Below are 14,476 nucleotides of genomic sequence, written 5' to 3' on the forward strand. Positions count from 1 at the left end.
CTTGGTTAAATTTATTCCTAGGTATTTTATTTTTTTGGTGACTATTGTAAATGGGCTTGCTTTCTGGATTTCTTTTTCTGCTCATTGTTGGAGTATAAAAACGCTCCTGATTTTTGAATGTTGGTTTTGTGTCCTGCAACTTTACTGAAATCATTTATCAGCTCTAAGAGTTTTTTGGTAGTCTTTAGGTATTTCTCTGTATAGGATCATCTGCAAACAGGGACAGTTTGACTTCATCTTTTCCAATCTGCATGCCCTTTATTTCTTTCTCTTGCCTGATTGCTCTGGCTAGTACTTCTTTTTTTTTGTCCTTTTTGAGACCGGCCGCACCGTGCTCAGCCAGTGAGCGCTGTGAGCGCACCGGTCATCCCTATATAGGATCCGAACCTGCAGCGGGAGTGCTGCTGCACTCCCAGCACTGCACTCTCCCGAGTGCACCACGGGCTCAGCCCTCTGGCTAGTACTTCTAATACCATGTTAAATAGGGGTGGTAAGAGTGGGCATTCTTGTCTTGTTCTTAAGGGAAAGGCTTTCAGCTTTTCCCCATTCAGGATGATATTGGTGGTGAGTTTGCTGTATATGGCTTTTATTGTGTTGGGATATTTTCCTTCTATACCTAACTTGCTGAGAGTCTTTATCATGAAAGGATGTTGAATTTTGTCAAATGCTTTTTCTGCATCTATTGAGATAATTGTATGGTTTTTGCCCTTGATTTTGTTGATGTGGTGTATCACATTTATTAACTTGCATATATTGAACCATCCTTGCATCCCTGGGATGAATCACACTTGATCATGGTGTATAATTTTTTTGATGTGTTGCTGTATTCTGATTACTAATATTTTGTTTGGGATTTTTGTGTTTATGTTCATCAGAGATATTGGCCTGCAGTTTTCTTTTTTTCTTGTATCTTTGTCAGGTTTTGGTATCAGGGTGATGCTGGCCTCATAGAATGAGTTTGGGAGAATGGCTTCTTTTTTAATATTTTCGAATAGTTTGAAGAGAATTGGTATTAATTCCTCTTTAAAAGTTTGGTATTATTCAGTAGTAAAGACATCTGGTCCTGGGCTTTTCTTTGTTGAGAGACTGCTGATTACTGCTTCAATCTTGTTGCTTGTTATTGGTCTGTTCAGGTTTTCTGTTTCTTCTTGGTTCAGTCTTGATATCTTGTATGTGTCCAGAAATTTATTCATTTCCTCTAGATTTTCAAATTTGTTGGTGTATAATTGTTTATAATAGTCTCTAATAATTCTTTGTATTTCTGTGGTATAGGTTGTAATGCCTCCTCTTTCATTTCTGATTTTTGTTATTTGGGTCTTCTCTCTTCTTTTTGTAGTTAGCCTAGGTAATGGTTTGTCTATTTTGTTTATCTATTCAAAAAAACAACTTTTTATTTCATTGACCTTTTGTACCATTTTGGGGGACTCTGTTTCATTTAGTTCTGCTCTGATATTATTTCTTTTTGTCTAGTAATTTTGGGATTGGATTGTTCTTGTTTTTCTAGTTCTTTGAGGTATAGTGTTAGGTTGTTTATTTGAAATCTTTCTATTCTTTTGATGTAAGCATTTATTGCAATAAACTTCCCTCTTTGTACTGCTTTTGCTGTATCCCACAGGTTTTGGTATGATGTGTTTTTATTTTTATTAGTTTCAAGAAATTTTTTGATTTCCTGTTTAATTTCTTCTTGAACCCATAGGTCCTTCAGGAGCATGTTGTTTAATTTCTGTGTATTTGTGTAGTTTCCAGAGCTTTGCTTGTTATGGATTTCTAGCTTTAATCTGTTGTGGTCTGAAATGATGTTTGTAATGATTTCAATTTTTAAAAATTTGTTGAGACTTGACTTGTGACCTAAAATGTGGTCAGTACTGGAGAATGTTCCATGTGCTGTTGAGAGGAATGTATATTCTTTAGTTGTTGGATGAAAAGTTCTGTAAGTATCTGCCAAATCCAACTGGTCTAAAGTGTAGTTTAAATTCTGTGTTTCTCTGTTGGTTTGTTGCCTACATGATCTGTCCAGTGTTGAGAGAGGTGTGTTCAGATGCCCAACTTAATTGATATATTTTTATTTTTCTAGTGGATTCTATTTATGCTTCATTTTAAATTGATGTTAATTTTTCCTAGGTCCTTGTTATTAAAATTGTGCATGCATTTACCTATAATTCAGAATGTCCAGAATAATTTAAAAGATTCTTACAAAGTATTGATGTTAACATTTTTATTGCAGAAGCTCCTTCAGCTCAAAAATTTTAACACCTTGATGGCTGTGGTGGGAGGCCTTAGTCACAGTTCCATTTCACGCCTCAAAGAGACCCATTCTCATCTTTCTTCAGAAGTTACAAAGGTACAGTGGATTTGATCCTAATCCCAATTTAAAAATCCATTTGTATATTCTTTAGGTTTAGTATACTCCACTTGGTATAGGAAGGCTTTACTCTTAAACCAGTTATAAGTTATACATGGGGACAAAGTATCAAAGGGAGTAACCACACCAGCTGAATTCACCTGGAGAAACAGGTTGGAGGTGGTGATACGTGTCCCAGTAAGAATGCTTTGACATACCATTAACATACTGTAGTTGTAAATATTCAGCAAATATTTATTTGGTGCTTACTGTGTGATAGGCACTGTGATACACACAGAGGGTCCAAGATGAATAAGACTTAAATAGTTCCTACCCTACCCTACTGAAATAAAGTCATCAAATGACTACTCTATTCATAACACTGTGCTTGTATAGAAATCCTCAGATTTATGACGGAGTTGTTAGGAAAGAAAATACATTTAAAAAAAAAAATGATCACTTCCTAAACTAAGCTTTTCTGCCATATTTCTTTCCAGACCACAATAATAATCTTCTTCCTTACTGAGCAAAAAGAAGTATTTCATTCTTATGAAAAGATTCTCTTGAAAGAGTGTACTTTGGGGCCGAGCCCGTGGCACACTTGGGAGAGTGCGGCTCTGGGAGTGCAGCAGCGCTCCCGCAGCGGGTTCGGATCCTATATAGGGATGACCAGTGCGCTCACAGTGCTCAATGGCTGAGTGCGGTGCAGCCGGTCTCAAAAAGGACAAAAAAAAAAAAGAGTGTACTTTGCTATTTTAATAAGGACACTTTCAGCTGTAAGTTGAAAAAGAAAAAGAAAAAAATTCCAAATTTATTAAACCACAAGGAAATGTATTGTCTAATGTACCTGGGAAGTCCAGAGGCAGAGCAGACTCCAGGTGTGGTCTAATCAGAGCTCTTGCTCAGTCACTGTGCCTTCCTCTGAGAATCAGGGTTGGTTGGTTGGTTTCATCAGACTGGCTTCCCTCCTGATTGGGCTGTCTGCAGCAACACGAAAATTTTGCTCCCTTGCCATAAAAATTGGAGATAGATTTCTCGCTTCAGCCCTGCCCCCATGGAATTAAAGACCTTCTTTTTGGACATTGGGTCATCTCCAGTCATATGTCCACCCCTGGACCAATCACAGTTGCCAGAGGAATACAATGTACTGATTGGCTGAACCCTGTGTTCCTGAACCAATCATAAACCAGAGGAAGGGAATTACCATGATGGTAAATCAGAACCCATCTTGGTCCTGGGGAGGAAAGAGCTCCCTCTGAGTCACATGGGCTGCTTTGGGAAAGAGTAGATAGATCAAAATTGGGATCTGTTAGGAAGGTCTGCTTGCTGTTGAGCAACCAACAATAACTTGTCCATATAAACAAGAGGAAGTGAGCTGTACAAAGTACCACTGTCTGACTTTAAACTCTGCACTCATTCCAAGTGTAATGAGATTCATTATGTAAGTGTTTTATTTCCTTTTAGCTTTGTACTAAATTTCAGGTTAAAAGAAAAAGCAAATTTTAAGTGTTGTGAAGCATAAGAATCTGACAGAAGCTCACAGAGGCTTGGAAGCACTGGTGTGTGTCTTTTAAAATTATTTATCTGAATTCCTCTTTCTTATAGAAAAGTAAACTGAGGCCCCCGAAAGTGAAGTGACTTGCTTAAGGTTACCCTTCTAGTTAGTGAGGAGCCCCAAACCACAGCTATCTCACACCTCAGTGTGACTTTCCCTAGCCCATGCTGTCCCAGATTAACCTTCAAGTAATATCTGGAATGCAACTTTCTTGAACAACTGGGAAATTTTAAGATGCTACATGCTTGAATTTGTGGGTTGTAGTATTTTCATGAATTACAAAATACTTAAGTATACATGATGCCATTTAACATCCCAACATCCCTAGTAGGTAGGCAGAGGTGCAGGCTAGTTCCATCTTATAGCAGAATAGAACAGGCTGTCCAACTCATAGCCAAGCCTGGTATGTTTTTTTTTACCTTTCTTTTTCCTGGTTAATGTTCCATGCATCGACGTTGGTGCAATTGATACTTCTCTCAGTAGCTGAAGAATTTCCCAGCCACACATTGCAGGGCCTGGGGGAGAAGAGAAGGGAAGGCTGTTTGAAAATTCTACTTTTCCATCTGTTCCCAGAACTGGAATGAAATGACAGAGTTGGTCTCCTCCAACGGCAATTACTGTAATTACCGCAAGGCCTTTGCCGACTGCGATGGCTTCAAAATCCCCATCCTTGGAGTACACTTGAAAGACTTGATAGCAGTCCATGTCATTTTCCCAGACTGGACAGAGGAGAACAAAGTGAACATTGTGAAAATGCACCAGCTCTCCGTTACCCTGAGTGAACTGGTCTCCCTGCAGAGTGCCTCTCACCACTTAGAACCCAACATGGATTTGATCAACCTGCTCACCGTGAGTGCCAAGGGGCTGAGTTTATGCTAAGTAACTCTTCTGCACCTTACTTTGCGGGGGACATAGAAGACGTGTGCCAGCACACTTTGGGGAAGATTGATTTCAGGGTTAGTAGATGGGAAGAAATCTCAAAGAATGAGGGAAAAGGAACCCCATACCCAGAACCAGCATGATGCGAGACTGTAATCTAAGAGCAAAGAAATTACCTTTGTTTGGAGGGGCCCAGTCTTTGCCCACACAGCTCCCACTCCTGAAGTTTTTAGAGACTCCTCCAAACCCATCCTCAGCCCCCCTCTCCTTTACAACACCTGTTCAACTAATCACCTCCTTCTATGTGTCCCCAAATGGTCTGCTTCTCTTTATCCTCACTGCCCTGCTTTAGTTGAAGCCTGGACTAAATGGAAGGACCTCCCCCGGGATCTCCCTGGCCCACCACCAACTTCCCCAAACCGCCAGGATGTAGTCCCCAGCCTGGCATTTGAGGCCCATCAGGACTCAGTCTCTGACCATCAGTCCTTGTTTGTCATCACCCTCTCCCACGTCACCCAGCCTTTGAGGGATATTGGTCTTCTCGTACTTGCCGCCATGAAATGATGCCACCTGCTTCCTGGCCTTTGTGCATTTCTGGAAAACCCCTTCCCTGCCAGTCCTTGTTTGTCATCACCCTCTCCCACGTCACCCAGCCTTTGAGGGATATTGGTCTTCTTGTACTTGCCACCATGAAATGATGCCACCTGCTTCCTGGCCTTTGTGCATTTCTGGAAAACCCCTTCCCTGCCCATCCACATGGCTAGTTCAAATTCAAAAGCCATTCTGGAGCATTCTCTGTTCCTTTCCAAAGCAGTAAGGCATCTGTCACAGCTGATGCCCTGACACTTTGTGCTTTTCTTAACTGTAGGAGGAATCACTTTGCATTAGATTTTTTTCTGTTTGCCTGCCTTATGCATCACGTCCCTCGCAGTACCTGGCACACATAGGAACTCAACAGATGAACTGAATGCTGTATTTAGGAGTGATGTGGGTCAGACAAAAGAAATTTACTTACCACTCATATTTTTTTGGCATTTGTGGAACACATTTAGTTTGTCTCCGGGTCCTAGAACTTTTAGACACAACAGGTGGGTGGAAGAGAATGCTTCCCATTGGCTGCTCCGATGTGTGGAGGAAGAAGTGTACACAGATCCTCTCATCCTTCTTAAACAATGACAGGCACAATTTCCCTGTTTGGGTGTATAACACTGTAGTATCTGAAACTTAGCTGCAATGGTGAATCAACTATTTTTCCTCTTCTGGGCATGGGAAATGAAATGAATAACTCTTCTTGGGCTCTGAGAACCTGAAGCCCTCAGGACTGCTGCATTAGAATAGGAGTGTGGAAGGTTCCTGGATCTTCTCACAAATGGTTCTTACAACACATAATTGTTTATAAAACAATTGACCCCTAAATGTAGGTGACAATGCCAGCTGCACCCTCAGTCTAAAGCAGAAGTGGCCAACACACAGAAGCATGGATCTCTTGGGGTTGAGGTTGAGTTTTTTGACAAATAGTAAACATACAGACTTTCTCTACTGAAAAAAAAAAAAAAAAAAAAAAAACCAAAAAACCTAACTCACAATAATCAAAGCACCTGCATTTATTAACCATTTGCCATGTAAATCTGTTTCCATGAATGAGTGACCAGAGTTGCAACCCCAGTCAGACTGCAAACCCACAGGCCCAGGTGATGTCTGCAGACCAGTGTTCACATGGCCTGGGTTTCAAGTGTCTGTGTCCAGGCTGCATCCATGATGTCAAGAAGCACTTCACAGAGCATGTGCCCACACCTGGGCAGTTTCTCATCCAGATAAGGATAATAATAGAGTAGGCAAATTAACCTTGAGTTACAAATGCAGCAAGCAACCTTATGATAAACAAATATTTAGAGAAATATTGAAGAATTTTGAATAAAATTTCAGGGATGCACATGGAAAATCTGAACTCTATAAATTATAGCTAACAAATAGTTCCTTTATGCTGGGAAGAAAAGAAAAAGAGTGACCTCGAGGTACTGAAGGAAATTTTAGAAGCCACAAAGCGCCATGTCTAGATAAATTATAGCTAACAAATAGTTCCTTTATGCTGGGAAGAAAAGAAAAAGAGTGACCTCGATGTACTGAAGGAAATTTTAGAAGCCACAAAGCGCCATGTCTAGTAGCTACAGTGTTGCCGGGATGGTGAAGTGGCAAAATCCCATATGGAACATCTTGCTTTAATCCCTGTCTCTGCTGTTTCTTAGCTTTGTCTCCTTGTTAACTAGCTTTGACTTTGGCTTTTTCATAGAGATTTTGTGGTCATTTGTGAGATTTCTTTCAACTGCAAACTTCTATGGTTCTAGATGTAAGGAATGGTAGAGCCCCAAGAATAAGGAATCAAGTGTCAACCTGATTCTGTGGTAGCAGCCCAGTGGCTCATCAGGATAGCACAGCCCTGTATGAGTTACTGAGGGTCAAACCAGTTTCTGTTTGAGGCCAAGATCCTTCCTCTCCACAACCAAATGGGCATAGAAATACCCATTTATTCTTCCTGACCACTGGGAGTTAATCTCCTCAGTATAAGGAGTGTTCACTAGAGCCCAGTGGTCATTTTATGAAGCACGTATGTTTGGATTAGAACCATATGATTGGCTGCACAAACCAGTCAGACACACATTAGCTCGTTTAATCTTCGCCCCCGTCCTGGGAGGGAGCCATTACTTATGATTCCCACTGTACAGGTCAGGAGGCTGAGATTCATGAAGGTTAATTACTGGCCCAAGTTCAGACCATTAAGTAGAAAGCAAAGATTTGGAGACCAAAACATTTCTGTCACTGGGTCAGTAATCTGTCCATTTGACATATGAAAATACCCGAGGATGTTCTGGGTTGTTTTTTTTTTTTTAAAGGGTATGTCTCCCACTGAGTGTGTGCCTTGTTTGGATTTCTGGTTGGATGTTCTGGTGCTGCTGTCATTTCAGCTCTAGCAGCTGCTGGCGCCGTTCACCACAGGACTTAGAGGCTGAGTCAGGAGGAAAGGAACATGCTTGTCCAAGTCCAGATTGACTCTGATGATGAGGAATTCAGAAGGAAGAAGGCACTTAATTTTCTCTCTTTATTTACGTAACCTTCACAGTGCAGGGCTGCAAACTGGGACGGGGGTACAGCGGTGGAAGAGACAGATACGCTGCCTGCTTATGGGGCCTAGAGCCCAGCAGAGTCACCTATTATGGGATTTACAAAACGGTGGGCAACTGCCCACAGCAGATGTGTTTTTTTGGCCCATGTAGAATCATAAAAATCTTTTGTTGCTAGTTGCCAGTGCTTAAAAATTGGGATATTTCATAAAAACACCAGATTTCTGACTTCTCTTGATAAATCAGAAGATCTCGCAACTAGAGGTCCAATGTCAGGCTGACAATTTGCCGTAGCTCAGTAGTGGCTGTCCCCCATCCGTCCCAGACCACGTCCTCCCCTAATGCTTCCCTAACACAGAGAGTTGGTGTCAGATCCTGTTTGTCATCACACATTTTTCTTATTGTGGAGCTAAGAGAAAATATCCATAAGCTGATTACATCTGCAAAGACTCTTTTTTCCTCCTAAGACATTGTGGTACCAATGTTCCTATCAGCATATCCATTTTGTGCATCCCACTTCACTCTTTCCTATAATAGGCTGGCTCCTAAGGACATTTGTTTGTGACATGTAGTTGGTTCCTCTCCTGTGGAAAGGCAGAGCCCCTGGAGGCAGGAGTGATTGCTGTTCATGGAGGATGGATACAATATTTGTTCTTTGTGAGCAGGATTTTTATGATCTGAGATGATGCTCGGGCAATTTTATGGTAAAGTCAATTTTATTTTGCTTAGAAAAAAACTTCAGGTGACACAGTGTAGGTAAAACAATATATGCCCTGATATATGAAGCCCTTAATTTAACTGTTGTATTCAGTAGCTGCTAAAACAGTGACTGGAATAATCCCTGGCACATATTAGATGATCGATTAATATGTGTTGAGTGAATAGATGATTGAAAATGAAATTTTATGATGTAATTTCTTTTTTAAAGGAGGTAGAACAAAAAAATGAAATCCTTGACAAACACCTTTTGCCGCTGAGTTTTCTCTTCTTTCCCTTACCCTTCACTCTCACCCATGCACATTTAGCCTTTATCTCTAGACAGAATATGTTAGAGGACATTTTTCATACCTAAATGGTCAAAGACAGGAGCCAGCACCTGGTTATCTTCATTGCTGATGAAGTGTTGTGATTCACTGTGTGTCCTAGCATGGAGGGACATGGGTGGGAATTGTCCAGGTTTATTTTAAGCCTCATGACTTCTGTTTTTAGGTAAGTGGGAGCATGCATTTTAAGGCTTGACAGGTGGAGGTGAGTGCTAGACCAAAGTGATAGAAACCAGGTTTCTGGAAGCCCCAGCTCAGTGGCCTAGACAACATGCCCACCCCCTCTGGCCTTACCCCATCCTGTGGGCATTAAGTAGGCACCTGCAGCAGGCTCCTGGGTGCCTCATCCCTCATGATTGGGGGGGATGCAGAGGGGGGGACCTCAGGGACCGTCCCCAGAACAGTTGCATTTTCTCAGGATTCTTTTAGCTGGGAACATGCCACGTGACAGGTGAGCAAAGTGTGGCTCCCTGCCCTGGCTCCTCCTGGAGCAGTTCCGGAGCCTCTAAGCCAAAGAGCCCGTTGGCTGTGGTGGGTGGAGGTGAGGGTGTCCCCGTGACAGGTGAGCAAAGTGTGGCTCCCTGCCCTGGCTCCTCCTGGAGCAGTTCCGGAGCCTAAGCCAAAGAGCCCGTTGGCTGTGGTGGGTGGAGGTGAGGGTGTCCCGCTCGACCAGGCCGGCATGGTGTGCTCTGCAGCCCTTCTGGCCGGTGGGCCAGTGTCTGGCCTGGACAGGGCCCCACTGCTGGGGGAGGGGACCTGAGCCCTGAGCAGGTGGTATCTCCCTGTTTACACTTAGCTGCTGTGGAGTCCAGTGCACAGGTCCTGGTACCTCTGTGCCCTCAGCCCAGCTGGTCTTTAAGTGTGTGTTGGGGGTCCTGGCCCCCACCCCCGAGAGGAGGGGCTCGTGCGTCCCTTGTCCCAGACTTCCTCCATCCACACTCCCCACCCCTTGGGAATTGCCGTACAATTTTTTTTTTTTTTTTAAATTTGCGACTTCGTGTTCCTCCCCACGTGGAGTTCTTTTGTTCCTCTCCCTCCAGCCTTCCACTTGGCATTGGCGACTTATTTGTCTGGCTTTTTGGATGTATCTCTCTGTACATTTGTTCTCAGGTGCTCTCGTGGATTCGTGGATATCTTTCAGAAAATGGCTATTTTATATGATTTGCCATGGAATTTGTTTTAATAAATCATTCTTCTGTTACATGGCAGAAAAAAAAAACTTCACCAATTTTATCCACACTTTCCAATCTTGGTTTAAGTTGCTGTGCTTGACCACCCTGACCGTCCTCTCCCTCTTTATTCCTGCAAGTCCTCCCAGTTCAGCCCCAGTTCATAAGTACCTCGGTGAATGTGTCCTGATCATTCAGTCTCCAGTGGCCCCTGTGCATAGTAATAATATTACCAAAACAACTACAATACTAATAACACATCAATACCGCCAAGTAGCATTTCTTGAGTTGTGGACCAGGTCCTGTGCTAAGCATTTGATAGGCATTATTTCATTTGATCCTGATCAAAATCCAATTTAGGAGGGACTTTTATGATCATTCCCATTTTATACAAACTGAGGGTAAGAGAGGAAAGACTTGCTCAAGGCTCAGTGTTTGAACCCAGGCCTGCCTGATTCCAAAACCTCTGTGCTCCTGCATTTACTAAGCTGCCTTCCTGAATGATTCCTGTAGCACTTAAAGTGGTGCAGCTTGCAACACACTGAGCATGTGCCGCTTGTTATTGGTATGAACACGTCTTTTTCTGTTCTGGTCCTACTTACTTAAATAAATTGTCAGGCCATTGAGGGCAAGAAATGATTTTATACCATTTTGTATGACCAGGAATTAGCACAAAACAGCTCTAAAATATCAGAAAGCTACTGAATTGTCCCTTTATTCCCAAGTTGAACTGCTAAAGGTAGCATTTATGATGTGTACAAGTCTTATTTTATGCGTCTGTCCCTGCTTCCATCTGTTTGTGGAACCATCCAAGTATCCTAATCTGTAGCTCAGTACTTAGCTCCTAGGAGCTGCTCAATAAATATTGTTGAGGAACCAAGTTCTTGCTGATGCTGAGGACCACACCAAGGTTAACTTTCTTTTTTAAATTTCATTTTCTACCTCTGCATGCCATCTTGAACTTCAATATTCAATTTGAAAATGATTTCAGCAATGTAAGTAAGTAAATACAACCCAATGTAATTATTTATCCCTGCTAATTTTGTTTTAGCTTTCTCTGGACCTCTATCACACAGAAGATGATATTTACAAACTGTCACTGGTGCTGGAACCCAGAAATTCTAAATCGGTAGGTATTGTTTTCTCTTGAAGGATCAGTGCCGAGCACCATTGTTCATTATTTACAGTAATTGGTCATAAGAATGGTGCTTTGTGTTCTAAAGACTGAAAAATTTAAAAAGTCTTAATTATTACCATTTTATCAATGGAACAGTTTAGCTCTGACAGTTTTAGAATTATTTCTTCATAAAGAGGCTAAGAGAGAGGAAGAACACCATTCCCGTTACTCTGTTTTATTATTGATATTCCATTTGTTGTGTCCCCTCTGAGAATTCACCTGCAAATAGGACCAAAAAGTAAAAAAACACAACATAACAACACAAACAAGAAAACCTCTCATCTTAATATTAAAGATCATTTAGACACTTTCAGGCTTTTAAAAAATTCCATTCAACATAAAATTAGATTTAATCAATTTTAAATACCCTAATCTTAATTCACAAATTTTTCTGCTGATGATTGACTCAGCTCAGAATTTCAACATCACATTAGGTAATGTCTCAGTTAATTGATGGCTGACTTTTAGTAAATAAATAAACTTGATATAATGAGAATAAGGAAATTGAATTACTGAATGTATACTGCTCATTAGTTTTAGTGAGTGGACTTTATTTTTGATATGTTTTGCACTAGTAAAAAAATGTCTGGATGAATTTAAGATTTACAATGAGGATGAGGTTTGCATGTTGAAGGAAAACATATCTGTCTGCTTCTTATAATTATATCTCGAGATCAGTTTGCTGATAAAGATCTCATGTGCTAACTTACCAGCTGAACTACGTAGCATGTTGGCAGTGACAACAGCACCTAAGTTTATTAATACCTACTATAATTCTGACCCATCGGACTGAAAGAGGCAGAATGAAGGTGCGAGCTGGCCCTGGTAGGGGATGTGAGTCTAAGTCAGTTGACCCGGTAGCATCTGTTCTTAAAATAGTGCATATGGTGGCACCGTCAGCACATTCTGATCAGTCCTTCCTGCCAGTCTGCAGAGGCCTGTCTCCTGGGAACACTCTGAGGCAGAGCCATAGGGGATGATACAGTGCAAGCAAATAAAGACCCAGATAGTACGATCAGTCCTTCCTGCCAGTCTGCAGAGGCCTGTCTCCTGGGAACACTCTGAGGCAGAGCCATGGGGGATGATACAGTGCAAGCAAATAAAGACCCAGATAGTACAACTAAGGGAAACCTGTGCAGAAAGCAAGTTCACCAGAGAGGGCCAGAGAGACCTAATGATTAGCAGAAGAGTCAGAGTGATTGTGCATTTTGAGTAAGGTGCAGGCATAAGAACATAAATTTGGCCGCACGCTGGTGCTCATTTACTCCGTGCACCTACTAATTTATCACTAATACCAATTATTAAAGAATCAGATAACTGGTGTTTTATTGTTTTATATATCTTGTATTTTACAAAAATCCATGATGGATTGTTATATAGATGTTTAAGGATGTTTTAATGATATTTGGGGAACTTGGATAGGATTTTTTGATGGGCTGGAAGTGCATTATTTTTTACTGTTTAAAATAATAGAATTTAGGCTGCTTTTAAAAGAAATGCACTATCCAAACATGTATTCAGTTACAGATTAGATCCCATTAACAAAAGATTCTAGTTTTATAAACATTTAAGTGCCACATAAATGTAAAATTTTACTGTATATCTATTTATTAATATATTTATTTATTTATTAGTATACACAATTGTCTTTCTCAGTGTCCCTCGTGCTAGTTGCTCAAGGCCCCAGTTAAAGTTGCAAATGTGTGTTTTCTGTCAGCAGCCTACCTCTCCTACAACGCCCAACAAGCCTGTGGTGCCCCTGGAGTGGGCATCAGGGGTAATGCCAAAGCCGGACCCCACGGTCATCAACAAGCACATAAGGAAATTAGTTGAGGTAAGTGGTTGAGGGAGAATAAACGCAGAGTACTGGAAGGTTCTTTTCTCTTTCCAGAACATTCTGTGATTGCCCAGGAATTAGATGGAGTCCATGAAAACAGCCCTCTGGCTGGTAGGAGCACTTTAGCAGACACTTAGCTCTACCTGCCATTGGCCTCTGGGGGAGAATCCACCAGAAAAGCCCCTCCACTTGTGGTCAGTCTGTTCTCACTTGCCCAAATACTCTCAGCTACTTCCACCTCCTCTCTTTCCCACTCATTCGAGACCTCTGTCATTGCCACCAACCCAAGGGACTGTTTGGGGATCAGAATCACTCATGAAAAACCCACAGGGGTCCCAATAAAATGCCCCATAAATGGGTTACCCTAGGGGAGGAAAAAATCCTGTTAAGTTGATAGTTTCTTCTGCTGTACGTATTTGGGGGTATGTGATACTGCAGCATGATGCCATTGGGTCAAAAAAATCTCACGTAAGACAAGGCTCTGCCAGAGTTTTCCACATAGAAAGAAGGAGAAAATGGAAACATCTCAAGCACTGGAAAGTGTGGTTCCTGATGAAACTTCTACTTTAATGAGACATAATGTGCTTTTTGCTGAGAAAAGATGCTTAAAGAAAAAGAAAGAATGTTCTACATCTTGGGTAAAGCAGGGAACTCTGAGATGCCAAAAGAAAAATTCTATGGAATGTGTGAGGCAGGAAGGAAAAGATTAGAAAGGGCGGTGCTGAGTGGATAATCGGTGAAGGAAGGGGCTGAGAAGGTGACAGTGTCCCGCAGAGGCCTGCGATGATGGGGGAGTAACAGACCCAGCTTGGAGGCAGGGAAGGTGGGGAAAGGATCCGGGGGCCTCAGGGAACGCCAGCTCCGAGCTGCAGCTCAGGAGGGTCTGGGATCAGGACATGGGGGGCAGAGCTAGTCCACCTCCCGTGGTCATTCTGCAGGCTGACCTTCTCTGCGCCCCATTCGTGGGGGGGGGGGGTCTCCATTTCTCCCTCTCTCCTTCTCCCTCCTCCTCCATCCTCTCTCCTTCCCTTCCCCCCAATTCCAGTTTCATGGGGAAGGTTGGCACAGTTTGGATAAATTGCCGACCATTGGTTTAATCAAATGAAAGACTGGGTTTTACTATGAATTTTTATACTACATTTTATTCCATCTTGTGCTCTCGTGATGAATATGGATGTTAGACTCTAAATGGTAGGCACTCCAAAATAGTTAAACTTTTAAGCAATTTTGATTATGGATAAGTATGGATATTGGGACTTGAAAAAATGTAATGTTTTGTGATTTTGTACAATTCATTTATCTATGGGTAAACTTGCAATGAGTGCTAAACACCCATTTTAATCACATTTTTTTTTG

At 41.8% G+C, this 14,476-nt stretch overlaps 1 protein-coding gene across 1 annotated transcript in view; it reads left to right on the forward strand.

The window, feature by feature from the left end:
• The first annotated feature begins 2,224 nt into the window (after nucleotides 1–2,224).
• The window catches only part of LOC103586838 (ras guanyl-releasing protein 3), a 28,666-nt gene continuing 16,414 nt past the window's right edge, over nucleotides 2,225–14,476 (forward strand). The window contains exons 1-4 of the mRNA XM_008568173.1: nucleotides 2,225–2,341; nucleotides 4,470–4,745; nucleotides 11,158–11,235; nucleotides 13,001–13,117. Of these exons, the coding sequence (XP_008566395.1) occupies nucleotides 2,258–2,341; nucleotides 4,470–4,745; nucleotides 11,158–11,235; nucleotides 13,001–13,117 (555 nt within the window). The 5' untranslated portion in view covers nucleotides 2,225–2,257. The remainder of the gene's footprint in view (nucleotides 2,342–4,469; nucleotides 4,746–11,157; nucleotides 11,236–13,000; nucleotides 13,118–14,476) is intronic.

The sequence above is a fragment of the Galeopterus variegatus genome, unplaced genomic scaffold (genome assembly GCF_000696425.1).
Source record: "Galeopterus variegatus unplaced genomic scaffold, G_variegatus-3.0.2 Scaffold384, whole genome shotgun sequence".
Classification (NCBI taxonomy): Eukaryota; Metazoa; Chordata; class Mammalia; order Dermoptera; family Cynocephalidae; genus Galeopterus; species Galeopterus variegatus.